Here is a 14720-nt window from a genome sequence, read left to right as displayed (position 1 = left end):
TTAATTTCTTTTTTTTTTAAAGATTATTTATTTACACAAGCACTGGGTACAGGCAGAAGCGCGGGAGGGTGAGAGAATTCACCAGAGCCAGAGCGGGGAACAGAACGGACAGACTGACGAAATTCACTGCTGAGGGGAGCAGCGGGCGGCAGGAGAGGTCTGCAAGTCATGTGGGACCCTCGCTGGTGGCCAGGGATTGAACTGGCGCTGCAGAGGCTGTGGGCAGCTCCACAGCCCAGCGCTCAACCGCTGCGCCACCAGGGGAGGCGCTGTTTTTGTTAATTTCTATCATCATATCAAAACCATGGCTTGATCATTTTTTCTGTCAACATTTATAATAGTATCTTATAATTATATATCGTAAATATAGAATGTATGGTGATATATATCATAATAATATATTGTTATTTAGAACAACATAACAGTTAAAATCTCAGGAGCATGGTACTCTAGGGAATATAAAATTAATTTTAGCAAGTACTCTTATTCTTCTCAGAATGCCTCCCTTTCTTCCACACCATCCATAAACTGAGTTATTACACTTGAAATCAACATTTGGAGCTCACATTTGTGTATGTGACTTAAAAACAAGTGTGTCATAACTAACACTAACACATTCAGATAAATATTGCCTGTCACTAGTACTACTCGTTATTTTTTTTTTTTTACAGTTTAACGTCTGAATTTGAAATGAGCCTTAGTATTTCATGGTGTTTTATAATCCTATTTGACCAGGTGGCAGTTCTGATGTGATAATTGTTCCTGCAGTTCTGATGTGATAATTGTTCCTGCATGTACATGTAATATCAAAAGGTCTTCGATCAAAACTTGCATGAGTGGCTTGGGTGAAAATCTCTGGGATAATATGGGATCTCCTGTAACTTCTAGAAACCAATGGTTGTGGGGAGAGAAAGGAGGAGACGGTAAGTGAGATTTAATTATTGATATACTGAAGTCTATATATTTGCAAAAGTGGCTTAAGCACATAGGCTTTTAGTTCTCTTATGAGTTCTTTTAAAAATGCTGCATCAACAGCGCTCCTGGTGGCACAGAAGACGTCAAGAAATTTGAGTTGAAAATTGGATTCTGAATATTTTTTCTTAATGTATGCATGTTTGATTAAAAGTTATGTCTACATTGAAAAGAGCTCTTTAAAAATGTATAAAAGTGATAAGGTGGAATTGTGACGGGTTGGTGGGGTTTTCTCTCCCCCCCTTTTTTTTTCTGGTGCATAAAATAATAGGGCTTTTTACTTTGATGAAATATTTTTTGAAACTGATTTCTTAGAAATGCCTTTCAGAGCTGTTGTGTAAAAACTGATCTTTAGTCATATCTCATTTTATAAATCTTGACTGGGATAGAATTCTAAGTACACAGTGATTTTCCCTTAACTTTAAAGATATTATTCCACCATTTTCTAATATTGTTGCTAATAAAGAGCCTGTTGTCAGTTTGGTGGTTACACTTTATTAGGTAAATCTGTTGTTTTCTCTATAATCTCAGATTTTCCCCTTTATATGTACTTAATATTACAGGTTTTCAACACGGTGTCTATAAGAGGGATGTGTGTGTGTGTGTGTGTGTGTGTGTGTATTGGTCATTGGGGAGGGGCAACGTTGCCTGTTTGCATTTGATGGTTTTTTTTTTTTTTTTACCATGAGGACTTTTTTTCCCACTTCTAACAAAATCATTTGTTAACTCTGAACATTGTCTCTGCCACTCTGTTTTTTTTTCCTTCTGAATGTATTTTGAAGCTTCTCTTTTTTTTTCCTCTTATCTCTTAACTTCTCTGTTCTTTCTCATCCCATTCTCTGCCCTGTGTTCCAGCAGATTTCATCTCTGTTCTTTTTTCCAATTCACTGATTTTTTTTTCCTCGTCAGTTGTCTACTATTTAAAGCTATCTCTTGAGCCTTTTTATGTCTAATACTGAAATCCATTTCTTGGATTTCTCCGTAGTTCTTTTTCATATTCACTTGTTTTATGGATTTTATTTTTCTTAAGCTCTTTGAACATATTAAACATTTTAATGTGTCATTCATACTGCTTTGTTATCGCTAATCTTTTGGATGGGAATTATCTCATTTTGCTAAGATGATTTGTAATTTTTGTTTATGAGTTAATCTGGGCACTTTTTTTTTTAAACTTCTGTGACCTAGGAGGGGAAGTGCACTGTTGGGTGATGTCACAGGAAAATATTCCTGGGCCCTGAATGTGTTTCATCAATTCCCAGCCAGATTTTTTTTTTAATTTTTAGTTTTTAGTTTTATTTTGGGGTATTATTTACATTTTTGCTCTTCCATATGTGCATATGTTCTTCTCACCCTCCACCAAACCACCAAATGCCCCCTCTGTCTCTAGCCAGTTTTTATGATAGTATCTTAGCTTGAAGTTTCTATACCTCAAAGGTAATTGACTTTGAGCCATTGATGCATATTTTCTGTACCAGATTGGGGTTCCTCTGAGCCATTGATGCATATTTTTTGTGTCAGCTTGGGGTTCTTGCATGTCTCCATTGCCTTTTCCATTCTCCTATAGATATTGCCCATATTTAAGTTTCATTAAGTGTTTGCTGATTGAGGATTATGTGGCCTTACCCTGTGGCCTCAAATTGCACCCATAATCTAGCATATTTCCAGTGATAAGGCACTTATCTCATTCAAGTCACCCCCTTGGGCTAAGTAGCTTTTAACTTATGCCCAGAGATATGAATTTGCTTCCTGTCTGTCACTTGTAAAATTGACATCTTTCTTCAAAAAACTCTGCTTTGTGTTTTTAAAATATGTTTTCATTAAGTGCTTTTTAACTGATATTTCTAGGAGTTTGGAGTACTAGAAATTGATTTTAGTATGGTTTCCATCCACCATCTTGAAGTAGATGTTTCATTGAGATTGCTAAAAAAATTTCTTCCATTCCTCTCTTACCCTTATTTAGGGTTTGGTGTCATGAGTAGGTGTAATTTTGAAGAAGCTGGTCCCCTACAGGTGGCGGACCACCTTTGGCTCTGTAAAGATAGCAACCACTGCTTTAGCTACAGGGTTTGCTTTCTCTACGCCTGGTACAGGAGGTTTAATTTGGGGACTCCATCACAAGTACATCTTCGGCTCATCTGTTCTCAGCTCTGGCTACACACACTGAAGATTCTTTTAGTGACCACAAAGGTGGTCTCTTGAAGACAGACTTTCAATTGAGAGTATAAAAAGAGTAAAGAGACAGTATGGCATTTCTAAGTCAACTATTTGGAATTATGCTACTCATTCCCAAGATGGTGTCATAAATTGAACCCATCTCTGATTTGAGGTGCAAGACACACTGAATTCTTGTCAGTACTCTCCCTACCTTTTATATGAACCTTAGGAGGAGTATTCCCTGAGTTTTGGTCATATGTCATCTTGAAATTAGACTGCTTGCTTATTAAGTATCCCTCTCTGCAGAGATCTTTATCAATTGATAATTGTAATCTTGAATTTCCCTATCACATCTCAGAATTTTTTTAAAAAAGCACTCTTTCAGTGCCTTTCTATTTAAATCCAATTCGATACAACTATTTCTTTCAGTAACATCTGATAACCTGATAAAAGGTGGGGTATTCCCTCTGGAAAGCTTCCCTATTCTGTTACCTAATAACTTGTAATTGAGTACTAAATAGTCCCTCTTAGGTAGGCGGGGCCACCTTAAAGTATGAAATACTTTTTAGTGGGTGTGCCATGAAATATATTTAAAAATTTCTAGAAATTCTATTAAAGAGATACCTCTTGGGTGACTTTGAGAGTCAGGGTTTAAAACAAAAACTCTCATTGTTTAGTAAAGTCTGCCAGCCTGATAGAAAGAGGAAATGTAAGTTCTGCTGTCTCCACTGAAAATAAAATTTTCTGAAATACCGGTTCCCCCATCAAAATATTTGAAAACTTTTTGTACTCTTAAAGTAGATCAAATTAGGCAGACATTTTCCTGTGGATAAGCAAATAAGGAGCTCTGTACATGCAGTCCTATATTATCTTTCCTTCTATATTGAGAGGAAAAAGAACAAAATCTTATAAATGTTCACATTTAAAACAATTTGACTGGAACTGTGTTATCTAGCTGTCATTTAGTATCAGAGAACTATCACATTTATTTTTTTCCTTTTTCTATTTTTGAGTAAATATACCAAAATCAAACTTGGGCAACACTGCTTTCACACAACCTGGAGTGATTTCAGGGGCATTTGGGCTGGGTACCAGCTCCCTTACTATTGCTGTTAACAAGCAGTGCCCCCCTCACACCAGGTGGTAGCATTCCACTCCTTTTGCTGGGTCTGTTACCACCTCTGTTAAGCAGTCTCCAACTGCCACAGGGTTCTTTTTCATTAGTGGAAGTGCATTAATGGAAGTGCACCTCAGACTGGTAACACCAGTTTTAAATATTGTCTCCATGGGAATGTAACTGAACCACTGGCATTTGCAGGATTACTTTTTACTGCTGCTACTCAGGCATCTAGTGGAGGAATTGCTACTCACCAATTGCTGCCTTCAACCTTGGCAGAGAGTCTGTGAGTAAGGTTTGAACTCTGCTCTCTAATGGAGAATCACAGTATTCAAAGACTGATTTTAAGATTCATATTTGATTAACCCAAACCCAAATGTGACTCACTTCCCTTGTGTGATAGAAATTAAATCCAGACTGCTCCTTCTAGCTTTAGAGGAATGTTTGTTTTTGGAAAAGTTATAATCATCTGAGAACCAGTAGCCTAGACAAATTGGCATTTAGCAGTAATAGAGTTACACTGAAATGTTTTCTTCAGTTGTTTAGTGCTTGTGTTCAGCAAGTATATTCTTGTTCACAATTTGTTGATGTGTTCTGTTTTCCTTTTTTAAAATAAAGCTTCCAAAATGAAATCTATCAGGAGATAGAATAAGATAGACTATCTTTGGAATAGGTATCACATTTTAGAGAATATTAAAATAATAATGCAATTATAAGTCAGTTGTATGGCACCACTGGAAATGATGGAGTATTTTGGCTAGTAGAGACATATATATGGTTTACCAGTTTCCAAGTTATTAGGCTTCAATAACATACACTTAACCTATATTGAACATTAATTAGAAGACATTTAGAATTTTGCTAAACCAAAATGTGCATTAATAAAGAGTTCTGGTTTATTATTCATATTATTCACATATGTTTGGGTTTATTGTCAATGCCTCAGGTATTTTAGAAATTGGGAAATTAAGATATTAATACACTTTATGGTATGTTTCATTAACTTAGATATTTGTATTCAAGTCAAAGAATGATTTCAGAGATTTAGGAAACAACCAAAAAAGAAAATTATTTTTTTTAATTATAGAGAACACAGAAATAGCTTGTTCATAATTTTTAATAGTGATAATGTCAACTTTCTTGGTTGGTGCATGGCACTGTGGTACATAAAGAAATGAGGTGGAGCATTGAGGTAAGTATGGTGCTACAATATTTGTGCACTACCTTAGGGGGGCATCGCTTAGTTGTGTGAAAATGAATTTTTATGTTACAAATAATATATATCTCTTATTTAAAAAAAACCTAAAAAATAAATGTTCAGTATTGGCTCTACTATTTACTAGTTCTTTGACTTGGCCAGTTACTTTAACCTTCCAGTGCTTGGTTTGCTTATCTGTAAGTGTTCCAATATTTACCTCAGAGGGTGGTTGTGAGGATTAGATAAGTTAATGTAGGTAAAATGCTTAGAAAGTTGCCTGACAGGTAATATGCACTCAATAGATGTGAGCTGTCATTATTGTTTTTATGAAAATGTATGTTTCCCGGCAATGTTGTATATTTTTATTACCCTTTTTGTGTGTTTGTTTCTTAAGCTTTGGTAGTTTAACAGTGAAAATATATCAGCATCATCTTCATTTACATTTCCTTAATTACTAGTAAGGCTGACTACTTATCAGATTATTTATTGACTAATTATATGTGTGTATGTGAGGGGAAGCGGATAAACTTGGTGCTTTCTGTTCAGTTTTATAACATGCTGCTTATTTTTTCTCTTTGCTATGCAATTGCAGTATCTTAAGCCTTTGATATCGTATAAAAAGTATTTCCCCAATTTGCACTATTTTTCTTAGAATTTTATAGTTATTGCAATAATTTTTTAAAACTAAGCTTTTAATTTTGACATAATTGTAGATTCCCAGGCAGCTGTAAGAAATACAGAGATTCCACATACCCTCTCCCTGTTTTTCCCCAGTGATGACATCTTGCATAACTATAGTACAAAACACAACCAAGATGCTGATACTGATATGGTTAGTCAAGATGTAGAATGGCTCTGCCATCACAAGAATCCCTCATTTTGCCCTTTCAGAGCAACACCCTATTCCCTTCTGCTGCTACCCCCTTTTTAACCTTGATAACCATTAATCTGTTCCTCCCTGACTATCATTTGTCATTTGAATCATTTGTTATATAATCTTTGGGGAATGACTTTTTTTACTCCACATACTTTGTAATCATTCAAATTGGTATCTCAGTTGTTTTACTGTTTTATGTTATTTCATGGCATGGATTTACCATAGTTTGTGTAACTATCTACCCCTGGTTATATATATGTATTGCTTTTCCTTTTGGCTATTACAAATAAAGCTGCAAAGCTGTTCCTCACATTTGCCTACATAATGTGTACATGAGCATAAGTCTTCATTTCTCCAGGATAATGCCCAGGAGTACAATTGCTGGGTCTTATGAAAAATTACCAAACTGTTTTGCAAGAATGGCTATACCATTTTTTATACCCACTAGTAATGTTTGCGTTGTGCAGTTTTTTGCTATCATTTGGTATTACTATTTTTCATTTTAATCATTCTTGCAAATAGAAATATATTGTGGTTTTTATTTATGTTTTCCTAAGGATTAATGAAGTTTAGTATCTTTTCCTGTGTTTGTTATCTGTATACCCTGTCTAGGTCTTTGTTAGCTAGAAAATAAAAATATCCAAAATAGCAATGTATTTTATGTATGGGTCCTTTTTACATAGGATTTGGGAAATGTCAATGGATAATACAGTTTTACAAAAGATAGAAATGCTGTTCAAATGAGAGCTTTTCCTATTGTTAAATTTACACCTACGTCTTTTACTAAAAAGTGATTATAAGTGGTACAATGACATTCATTTGTTGACCATATTATGGAAATATAATTGATTTTATGTCTGTATCTTTTTTTTTAAAGATTTATTTAGTTATTCATACAAACACTGGGTACAGTCAGAAGCGCGGGAGGGTGAGAGAATTCACCAGAGCCAGAGTGGGGAAGGGAACAGGCAGAGTGACAAAATACACTGCTGAGGGGAGCAGAGGGCGGCAGGAGAGGTCTGCGCGCCATGTGGGACCCTCCTCCGATGGCCTGGAGCAGCCTGGGATCGAACCGGCGGCATGGAGGCTGCAGGCAGCTTTGCAACCCAGCGCTCAACCGCTGCGCCACCGTGGAGGCCCTATGTCTGTATCTTATAGTCTGTTGCTGAATTTGCTTATTTAAGTAGGTTGGTTTTTGTAAATTTCTAAAGATTTTCTATGTAGACAATCATGTTATCTTCAAATAGGGACCGTTTATTTTCTTTTTAAATTAAAAAAGTTTTTAACAGTTCAATTCAGCATACCTAGTTAATTTCAGCTCCTTTACTGCCAGACCTGGGGGCAGGGGCTGTTTCAGTTTATCTGCCATCTCTTTGTATGTGATGGCCAAGGTATCTGCTGCATTGGTCTTTAAACTTCATGTTATCCTTGTTTGTTTGTTTGTTTTTATATATCTTGACGGATTTGGCATCATTTTGCCAGCCTGTAAGCGGAAAGACCTTGATTTCCTCAGTTTTGCAAGGGCTGGTTACCAGGCATACTGGACTGTGCATGGTCAGCACGGCAACTAGCGAGAAACAAAGAAAATGGAAAATAAAAGCTCATTTCTTTCTTTCTAGTAGAGTTGTCTTTTTTTTTTTCTTAATGTCTTAGCTAGAAGTTCCAATACTAATTTGTATAAGAGTGATGACAACAGGCATTTCTACTTTTTTCCAAGAAAATATGGGGAGAAACATCTAGTTTCTTATCATTAAATATGATGTTAGCTGTAGTTTTTTTGTAGATGCTCCTCATTAAGTTGAGAGTCACTTTCTATTCCTATTTTTGAGGGTTTTTTGTTCCATTTCATTCATCTTGTCTCTGTACCCTCCATTTTACTGCTGCTGAGTCCTTCCATTTAGCTTTGTATTTGATTATTGTATTTTTCAGTTCTTAAATTTCCATTTGGTTCTTTTTATATTTTCCATTTCATTTCATTGCTGAGGTGTTTTTTTTTTGGGGGGGGGTAAGGATTTTTTTTCCAAGTGTTTCAAAGTGTTTTGTCATTATTTGTTGGTTCATTTTTATCATGGTTGCTTTAAAATCCTTGTCAGGGGCCTCCCTGGTGGTGCAAGGGGTTAAAGATGCAACCTATGAAGCTATCCGCAGCCACTGCAAGAGTTCGATCCCCCACCAGGGAGCTGCCCACATGGCGCAGCAGACCTCTCCTGATTCACCTACTGCTCCCCTCAGCAGTGTATTTCAGTGGATCTGCCTGTTCTGTTCCCCACACTGTCTCTGGTGAATTCTCTCACCCCCCCACACCTCTGACCTGTACCCCAGTTCTTGTATGCATAAATAAATAAATCTTTAAAAAAATAAAATCCTTGTCAGATAATTCTTTTTTTATTAATGAAGTGCTGTTGTCTTACCTTTTTTTAAAGTTTTATTTATTTTACACAAGAACCAGGGTACAGGCCAGATGTGCGGGAGGGTGAGAGGATTCACCAGAGACAGAGCGGGGAACAGAACAGGCAGACTGACAAAATACACCGCTGAGGGGAGCAGTGGGCGCGACAGGAGAGGTCTGCTGTGCCATGTGGGACCCTCGCTGGCCGGCAGGGATCGAACCAGTTCTGCAGAGGCTGTGGACAGCTTCACAGCGTGACATTCAACTGCCTGCGCCACCAGGGGAGGCCCTGTTGTCTTACGTTTTTAAAAAATATTTTGTCAGCTAATTCTAATGTTTCTGTCTTTTCGGTATTTTTATTTTCATTCCATTTGAGATTTTCCTGGTTCTTGGTAGGACATGTGATTTTTCTTATTGAAATCTGCACATTATCATATTATTTTATGAGACTCTGAATCTGATTTAACCCTTTGCTTTAGCTACCATTATTTGACACTGCTGGCAGGGGAAAAGGTGCTGCCTCATTACTGCAGGATGGGAGTAGAACTTCATTTTCCCCACTTGGGTTCCATTGCTATCCGAGGCGAGGGTTTCCTGGTTCCTGCTGGACAGGGGTAAACATTCCTGCTGCTGATTTGATTTCTACTGGCGCTGTGAGGACAGGGATGAAAAATCTGGCTCCCTACATAACCTTCTCTGACACCACCCTTGCCCCTGGGGTGTTTGGACACCTCAGTGTAGCCTCACAAGGGTAGATGGAAGTCTAGGCTTCTTTTCCAGTGTTTGCTGATGTAGGTGGGGAGTGGGACCAACAGTTTTTTTCCGTGGTGTTTAGTTGTATTAAAGTGGTTATTGTCTAAAAGTTTTCTGTCTTTCTAGTCTGCTCTTTTCCTTGTCTTTTGTCTAGAGAATAGGTTTTTGTTGGAACTTGGTTTTATTAAGTATACCCATTGGTGTTTCAAGTCTGGGAAATACATGACAGAAAGAAAACCTATAGAACTCATATTACACCATTCCTCAAGTGTCAATATCCCTAGTTGTCTAGGGATCGCCTTCTTCTCTCCATCTTTTAGGGTCTTTTTATGTTTGTTTTTTACACAACACCAAAGGGTTTTAGTTATATTGAGTGAGAAATATAGGGGAAAATATTGCAAATGTACTCAAATTTTCCTGGAAATGTAAGCCCTTAAGGTTTTAATTTTTATATTGTATATCTTTCATTTTTCTGAGTTTCTCTTATTTCTATAAGTATTTCCATCTCAAGATTCTTTATTTGCTCTTTTCTTTTATGGTTTATATTTTTAGAATTCTTTTTCCCCCTCAATGATTAGTGAGTTAAACCATTGTGTTTCATTAAGTTGCTATCTCTTCCCTATTGATTTGAGGTGCTGCTTTTCTCATACCACCAATTATTATATATACTTAGCTCAGCTTGTCGACTTCTTATTTTGTTCTATTGATCTATCCTTTCTGTTCTAGTGTCATCATTTTAGCTACTGTGGCATGCCTTGCTATCATGTAATATAAGGCCACCTTCCCCTTCTTTTAAAATAAATCACTTTTTTCTATCACTTTTTTTAATTAAAATATTTGGCATTTTCGTGTGTGTGTGTGTGTGTGTGTGTGTGTGTGTGTGTGTCCTGAGACTAATTCTATTTGGCCATAACTTTCTGATTGGTCAGGGTCATTGTTTACACAAGAGACTAAATCAACATCCCCTGACTCAATAAGTAGTATTTCTGTGCTCTTAACATAAGGTAGAGAATTTACATTACATTAAATACTTCACAAGGATTATATTCCTTCATCTTCAAAATGACTCTCACAGGTCCATTTTGTAAATGAGAAAACTAATGTTCAGAAAAGGAGAGTATGTGTATGCCAGCATTCTGTTAGTTTCTTCTCAGCTCCATATCTTACCCTGCCCCTGAGCTGCTCTTTGTGAGAGAGCTATATATCCCAAGCTTCCCTGCTGACAACTTGCAGTTTCCAGGTAGTATTGGCCAATGGAAGGGAATAGTGGAAAAAATGGAGCGTGGAAGGAGCAGAGAGTCAGAGAATTTCTCCTTGCCTTGCTTCTGGCAGCTTGTCTGGTCGTAGCTGCATCACCTTATTTATTTGTCTGTTTGCTGCTTTTAAGTACAGTTGGTTTATATAGGTAGAGTGATTGCTGGCCCCTGATAACTTGATTCCAATATTATCTCTGCCACTTACTAGCTATGTGATTTTACGCCATTTATTTAATATATGTCTGCCTCACCTTTCTCTTACATAAAACGAACATGTTGCTGGATATTACAGCTCAGTATAATCTTTTCTCAAACTTTCCCCCCATCATCATTGCTTTTGTTCCTTTGTCCCTTTCTTTCCCTGATCCCTGTTAACCTCAGAACCCTCAGGATTTTTGTTGCTGTCTACTAGTTTTTGAAAGTGTTTTATGTTATATTGTCTGTTATATGACTGTCCAATATTTGTTTTCATGTTCTCACTTGTTTTGCTGCATATGATTTTTTCAAATTCCCCTCCGCTTTGTTGAAAATGACTGTATTTCTTTCTTGTGTCTGTGTAATATTCTATGTTATTTCTCATAGTCTTAAACATGAAAGAATAAAGACTAATTTTGGTATAGTGCTAGATGAAGGAAATTATGATATTGTACCTTCCTCTAGTTCAGTGATTCTCAACTGGTAGTGATTTAAGCCCCTTTTCCAGGGGATATTTGGCAATATCTGGAGACTTTTTAGTTGTCAGTCAGGGTGGTGCTACTGGCCGCTAAAATGTCTTGTAGTGTAGATCCAGAAAGTGTGTAGCTTCTATACACAACACCTCTGACACCAAATGTGGGTTCCCCCTGCCCAAACCAACCAATGCTCCAACTCTCCAGACACCAACTGAGTGTCCTACAATTCAGTTATAATGCTCAATACCCAGAGTTAGCACAGACCCCACTAAGATAAGGGCTCTGCCCCTGAAAATTGTCCCCCACTGTAGACACTAATCTTTAGTCCTGGATTGTGACCTGTACCTCTAATCAACTTACTATGAATCAGGGGTTCACATGAACCCCACCTTGGATTTGCTAGAATTTGCAAGAATAGTTTTGTTAGAAGGGTTCACAGAACTCTGGAAAATACTTAATGTACTGTTTAAATATAAATGGTACAACTTAGGAATAACAAAAACAAGAGATGCATAGAGCAAAGTGTGGGGGAGGGACCCAGATCTTCCTATGTCCTCTACATTTTCCCAGCGCCTCCATGTATTTACCAACTGAGCAGCTCTACATACCCCTTCATCGTAAATTTTGATGATGGTTCCATTATGTAGACATGATTAATTAAATCACTGGCCTCTGGTGATTAATTTAATCTCCAGCCTGTCTTCCCTCCTAGGAGATCAGAGAGTGGGATTGAAAATTCAAACCTTCTATAATCACTTGGCGGTTCTGCTGGTCACCAGTCCCTAGTCTTTAGGGGCTTTCCAAAGATGACCTTATTAACATAAATCAGGTGTGGTTCAAAGGGGCTTATTATGAGTAACAGAAGACTCCTTTCATCTTTGATGCTCTTGGAACTATTTCTGGAGCTGGAACCCAAACCCAAAAGATGTTCCTATCACTTTTATCACTTAGGAAATTACAAGAGTTTTAAGATCTCTGTCCAGGAAGGGGGCACAAAGGCCAAATATATATTTCTTATTGTATCTCTGCATGGGACAATCCTCCACTAAAAAGAATTATCTGGTCCAAAATGTCAGTAGGTCTATGTTGAAAAATCCTGCTTTAGTTCTATGATTAAGAAAATAAGACTGTACTTTTGCCCTTTATTATTTAATAGTATGACTCCTTTAACTTAAAAGCAACTCATATTAAATGGTATTTTTTTCCGTAGTTACTTTGGGTGATTTAAGGTCAGGCTCCTGAAATTGTGCCAGTGCCTGCGACACATGATGAAGATTTTAAAATATGGGCATAAATCAAGTGCAAATTTAATTAACACTAGTGAAAAAGTTTCAGTAATATGGCCAGTTACAAAATAAATAATACAAAAATCAATAATTTTCCCGTGTTTAGGCAGGAGTAGTTGGGAAATGTACCAGAGAAAGGTCCCATTAACAATTTCAACCAAAAGTGTGAAATGCCTAAGAAAAAAAATTAAAAATGTGCATGAGCTATATGAAGATAACCACCAAATTTTACTGAGGAATATAAAAGAAGACTTGAATAAATGAAGAGACTCATTGAATGTACAGACTGAATAGTATAAGAATTTCATTTATCTCTAAATTAATTCACACATTTAATGTAATTCTTATAAAACCACAGTGAGACTCTTTGGGGAAAGAAAGGACTTCATAAGATTCTAAACTTTATTTTTTTTAAAGATTTATTTATTTATTTATACAAGCACTGGGTACAGTCAGAAGTGCGGGAGGGTGAGAGAATTCACCAGAGCCAGAGCGGGGAGCAGAGCAGGCAGAAGGACCGAAGTACACTGCTGAGGGGAGCAGCGGGTGGCAGGAGAGGTCTGCCACGCCATGTGGGACCCTCGCCGGCTGGTCGGGATCGAGCCCACGCTGCAGAGGCTGCGGACAGCTTCACAGTGGGGTGCTCAACCGCCTGCGCCACCAGGGAGGCCCTCTTTTTTTTTTTTTAAAGGAAAGTTATGATGGAGTACTTAAATGAAAATGTATTAGAAGTTTGTTCTCTTTCTGTAAGTTTAAAATATTATATAATATAGAAATAAATGAATTCTGGCTCTATAATATTTGAAAATCTCTTCTAGAATAGCGGTAGAAAAAACTCAGAAAATGTTAAAGTACAGAAACAAACCTAGGCTTATGAAGATATTTCACATCTGTGGGGAGAGAGGGAATGGAGGATAAATAAATTGGCAATAGCTGGCTAACTGGATTATTTGGGGCTAAAGATTAATTTTGTTTAAAAAGATTAACCAAAAGAAATACTAGGTGAATTAAAGGTAGAAAAGGAAACCATAAACTTTTTAAAATTTTTTTTCTGATTTATATTTTTATTTTATTTTTTAATTTTAATTTTATTTTTATATTCCCCATACAATTGCAACCCCCTTATTTTGAACTCAATCCCTCCTTTCCCCGCCCCCACCCCCCATAGAGTGTCTCTGGTTCATAGTTGCTTGTTGATTTTGATTTTTACTTTCTTATAGTTATTCTTTTTCCTGGTCCCTTATTTAAGTTTTCTAGATTCCTGCTATGAGTGAGACCATCTGGTATTTTTCTTTTTCTTTCTGACTTATTTCGCTGAGCATGATCCCTTCCAGCTCCATCCATGTTGCTGCAAATTGCATGTGTTTATCTTTTGTGAATGCTGAGTAATATTCCATGGTGTATATGTACCACATCTTCTTGATCCAGTCATCTATTTTTGGGCATTTGGGCTGTTTCCAAAGCTTAGCTATTGTAAATAGTGCTGCTATAAACATAGGGGTGCAGGTGCTCTTTGGAATTGATGTTTCTGTGTCCTTTGAGTAAATACCTAGGAGTGGAATTGCTGGATCATATGGAAGCTCTATGTTTAGTAGGTCAAGAAATCTCCATACAACTCTCCATAGTGGTTGGACCAGTTAGCACTCCCACCAACAGTGCAGGAGAGTTCCTTTTTCTCCACACCCTCGCCAACATTTGTTGTTGCTAGTTTTTTTTAATATGTGCCATTCTCACTGGTGTAAGATGGTATCTCATTGTAGTTTTGATTTGCATTTCCCTGATTACAAGTGATGTTGAACATTTTTTCATATGTCTGTTGGCCATTTGCATTTCCTCTTTGGAGAAGTTTCTTTTTAGCTCTTCTGCCCATTTTTGGACTGGATTATTTTCTTTGTTTTTGTTGAGTCTCAGCAGCTCTTTGCAGATTTTTGTGATCAGTCCTTTATCATTAGTGTTGGGTGCAAAAATGTTCTCCCAGTTGGTGGGGTTTCTCTTTGTTTTTGTTATTGTCTCTTTTGCTGTGCAGAAGCTCTTTAATTTGATGTAG

The 14720-nt window shown here is 37.0% G+C and overlaps 1 protein-coding gene across 1 annotated transcript in view; it reads left to right on the top strand.

Moving 5' to 3' along the window:
* Positions 1 to 2943: 2943 nt before the first annotated feature.
* Positions 2944 to 14720, top strand: part of NUP62CL (nucleoporin 62 C-terminal like) — a gene marked incomplete at both ends in the record, with an annotated part of 66721 nt that continues 54944 nt past the window's right edge. Inside the window, 5 exon segments of the mRNA XM_084258984.1 lie at positions 2944 to 2971; positions 2974 to 2987; positions 2990 to 3062; positions 3065 to 3090; positions 4351 to 4525. Of these exon segments, the coding sequence (XP_084115110.1) occupies positions 2944 to 2971; positions 2974 to 2987; positions 2990 to 3062; positions 3065 to 3090; positions 4351 to 4525 (316 nt within the window).

The sequence above is a fragment of the Talpa europaea genome, assembly GCF_964194135.1.
Source record: "Talpa europaea genome assembly, chromosome: X".
Lineage (NCBI taxonomy): Eukaryota > Metazoa > Chordata > Mammalia > Eulipotyphla > Talpidae > Talpa > Talpa europaea.
The sequence above is the reverse complement of the archived record's forward strand: the minus strand, read 5'-3'. Positions and strand labels throughout refer to the sequence as shown.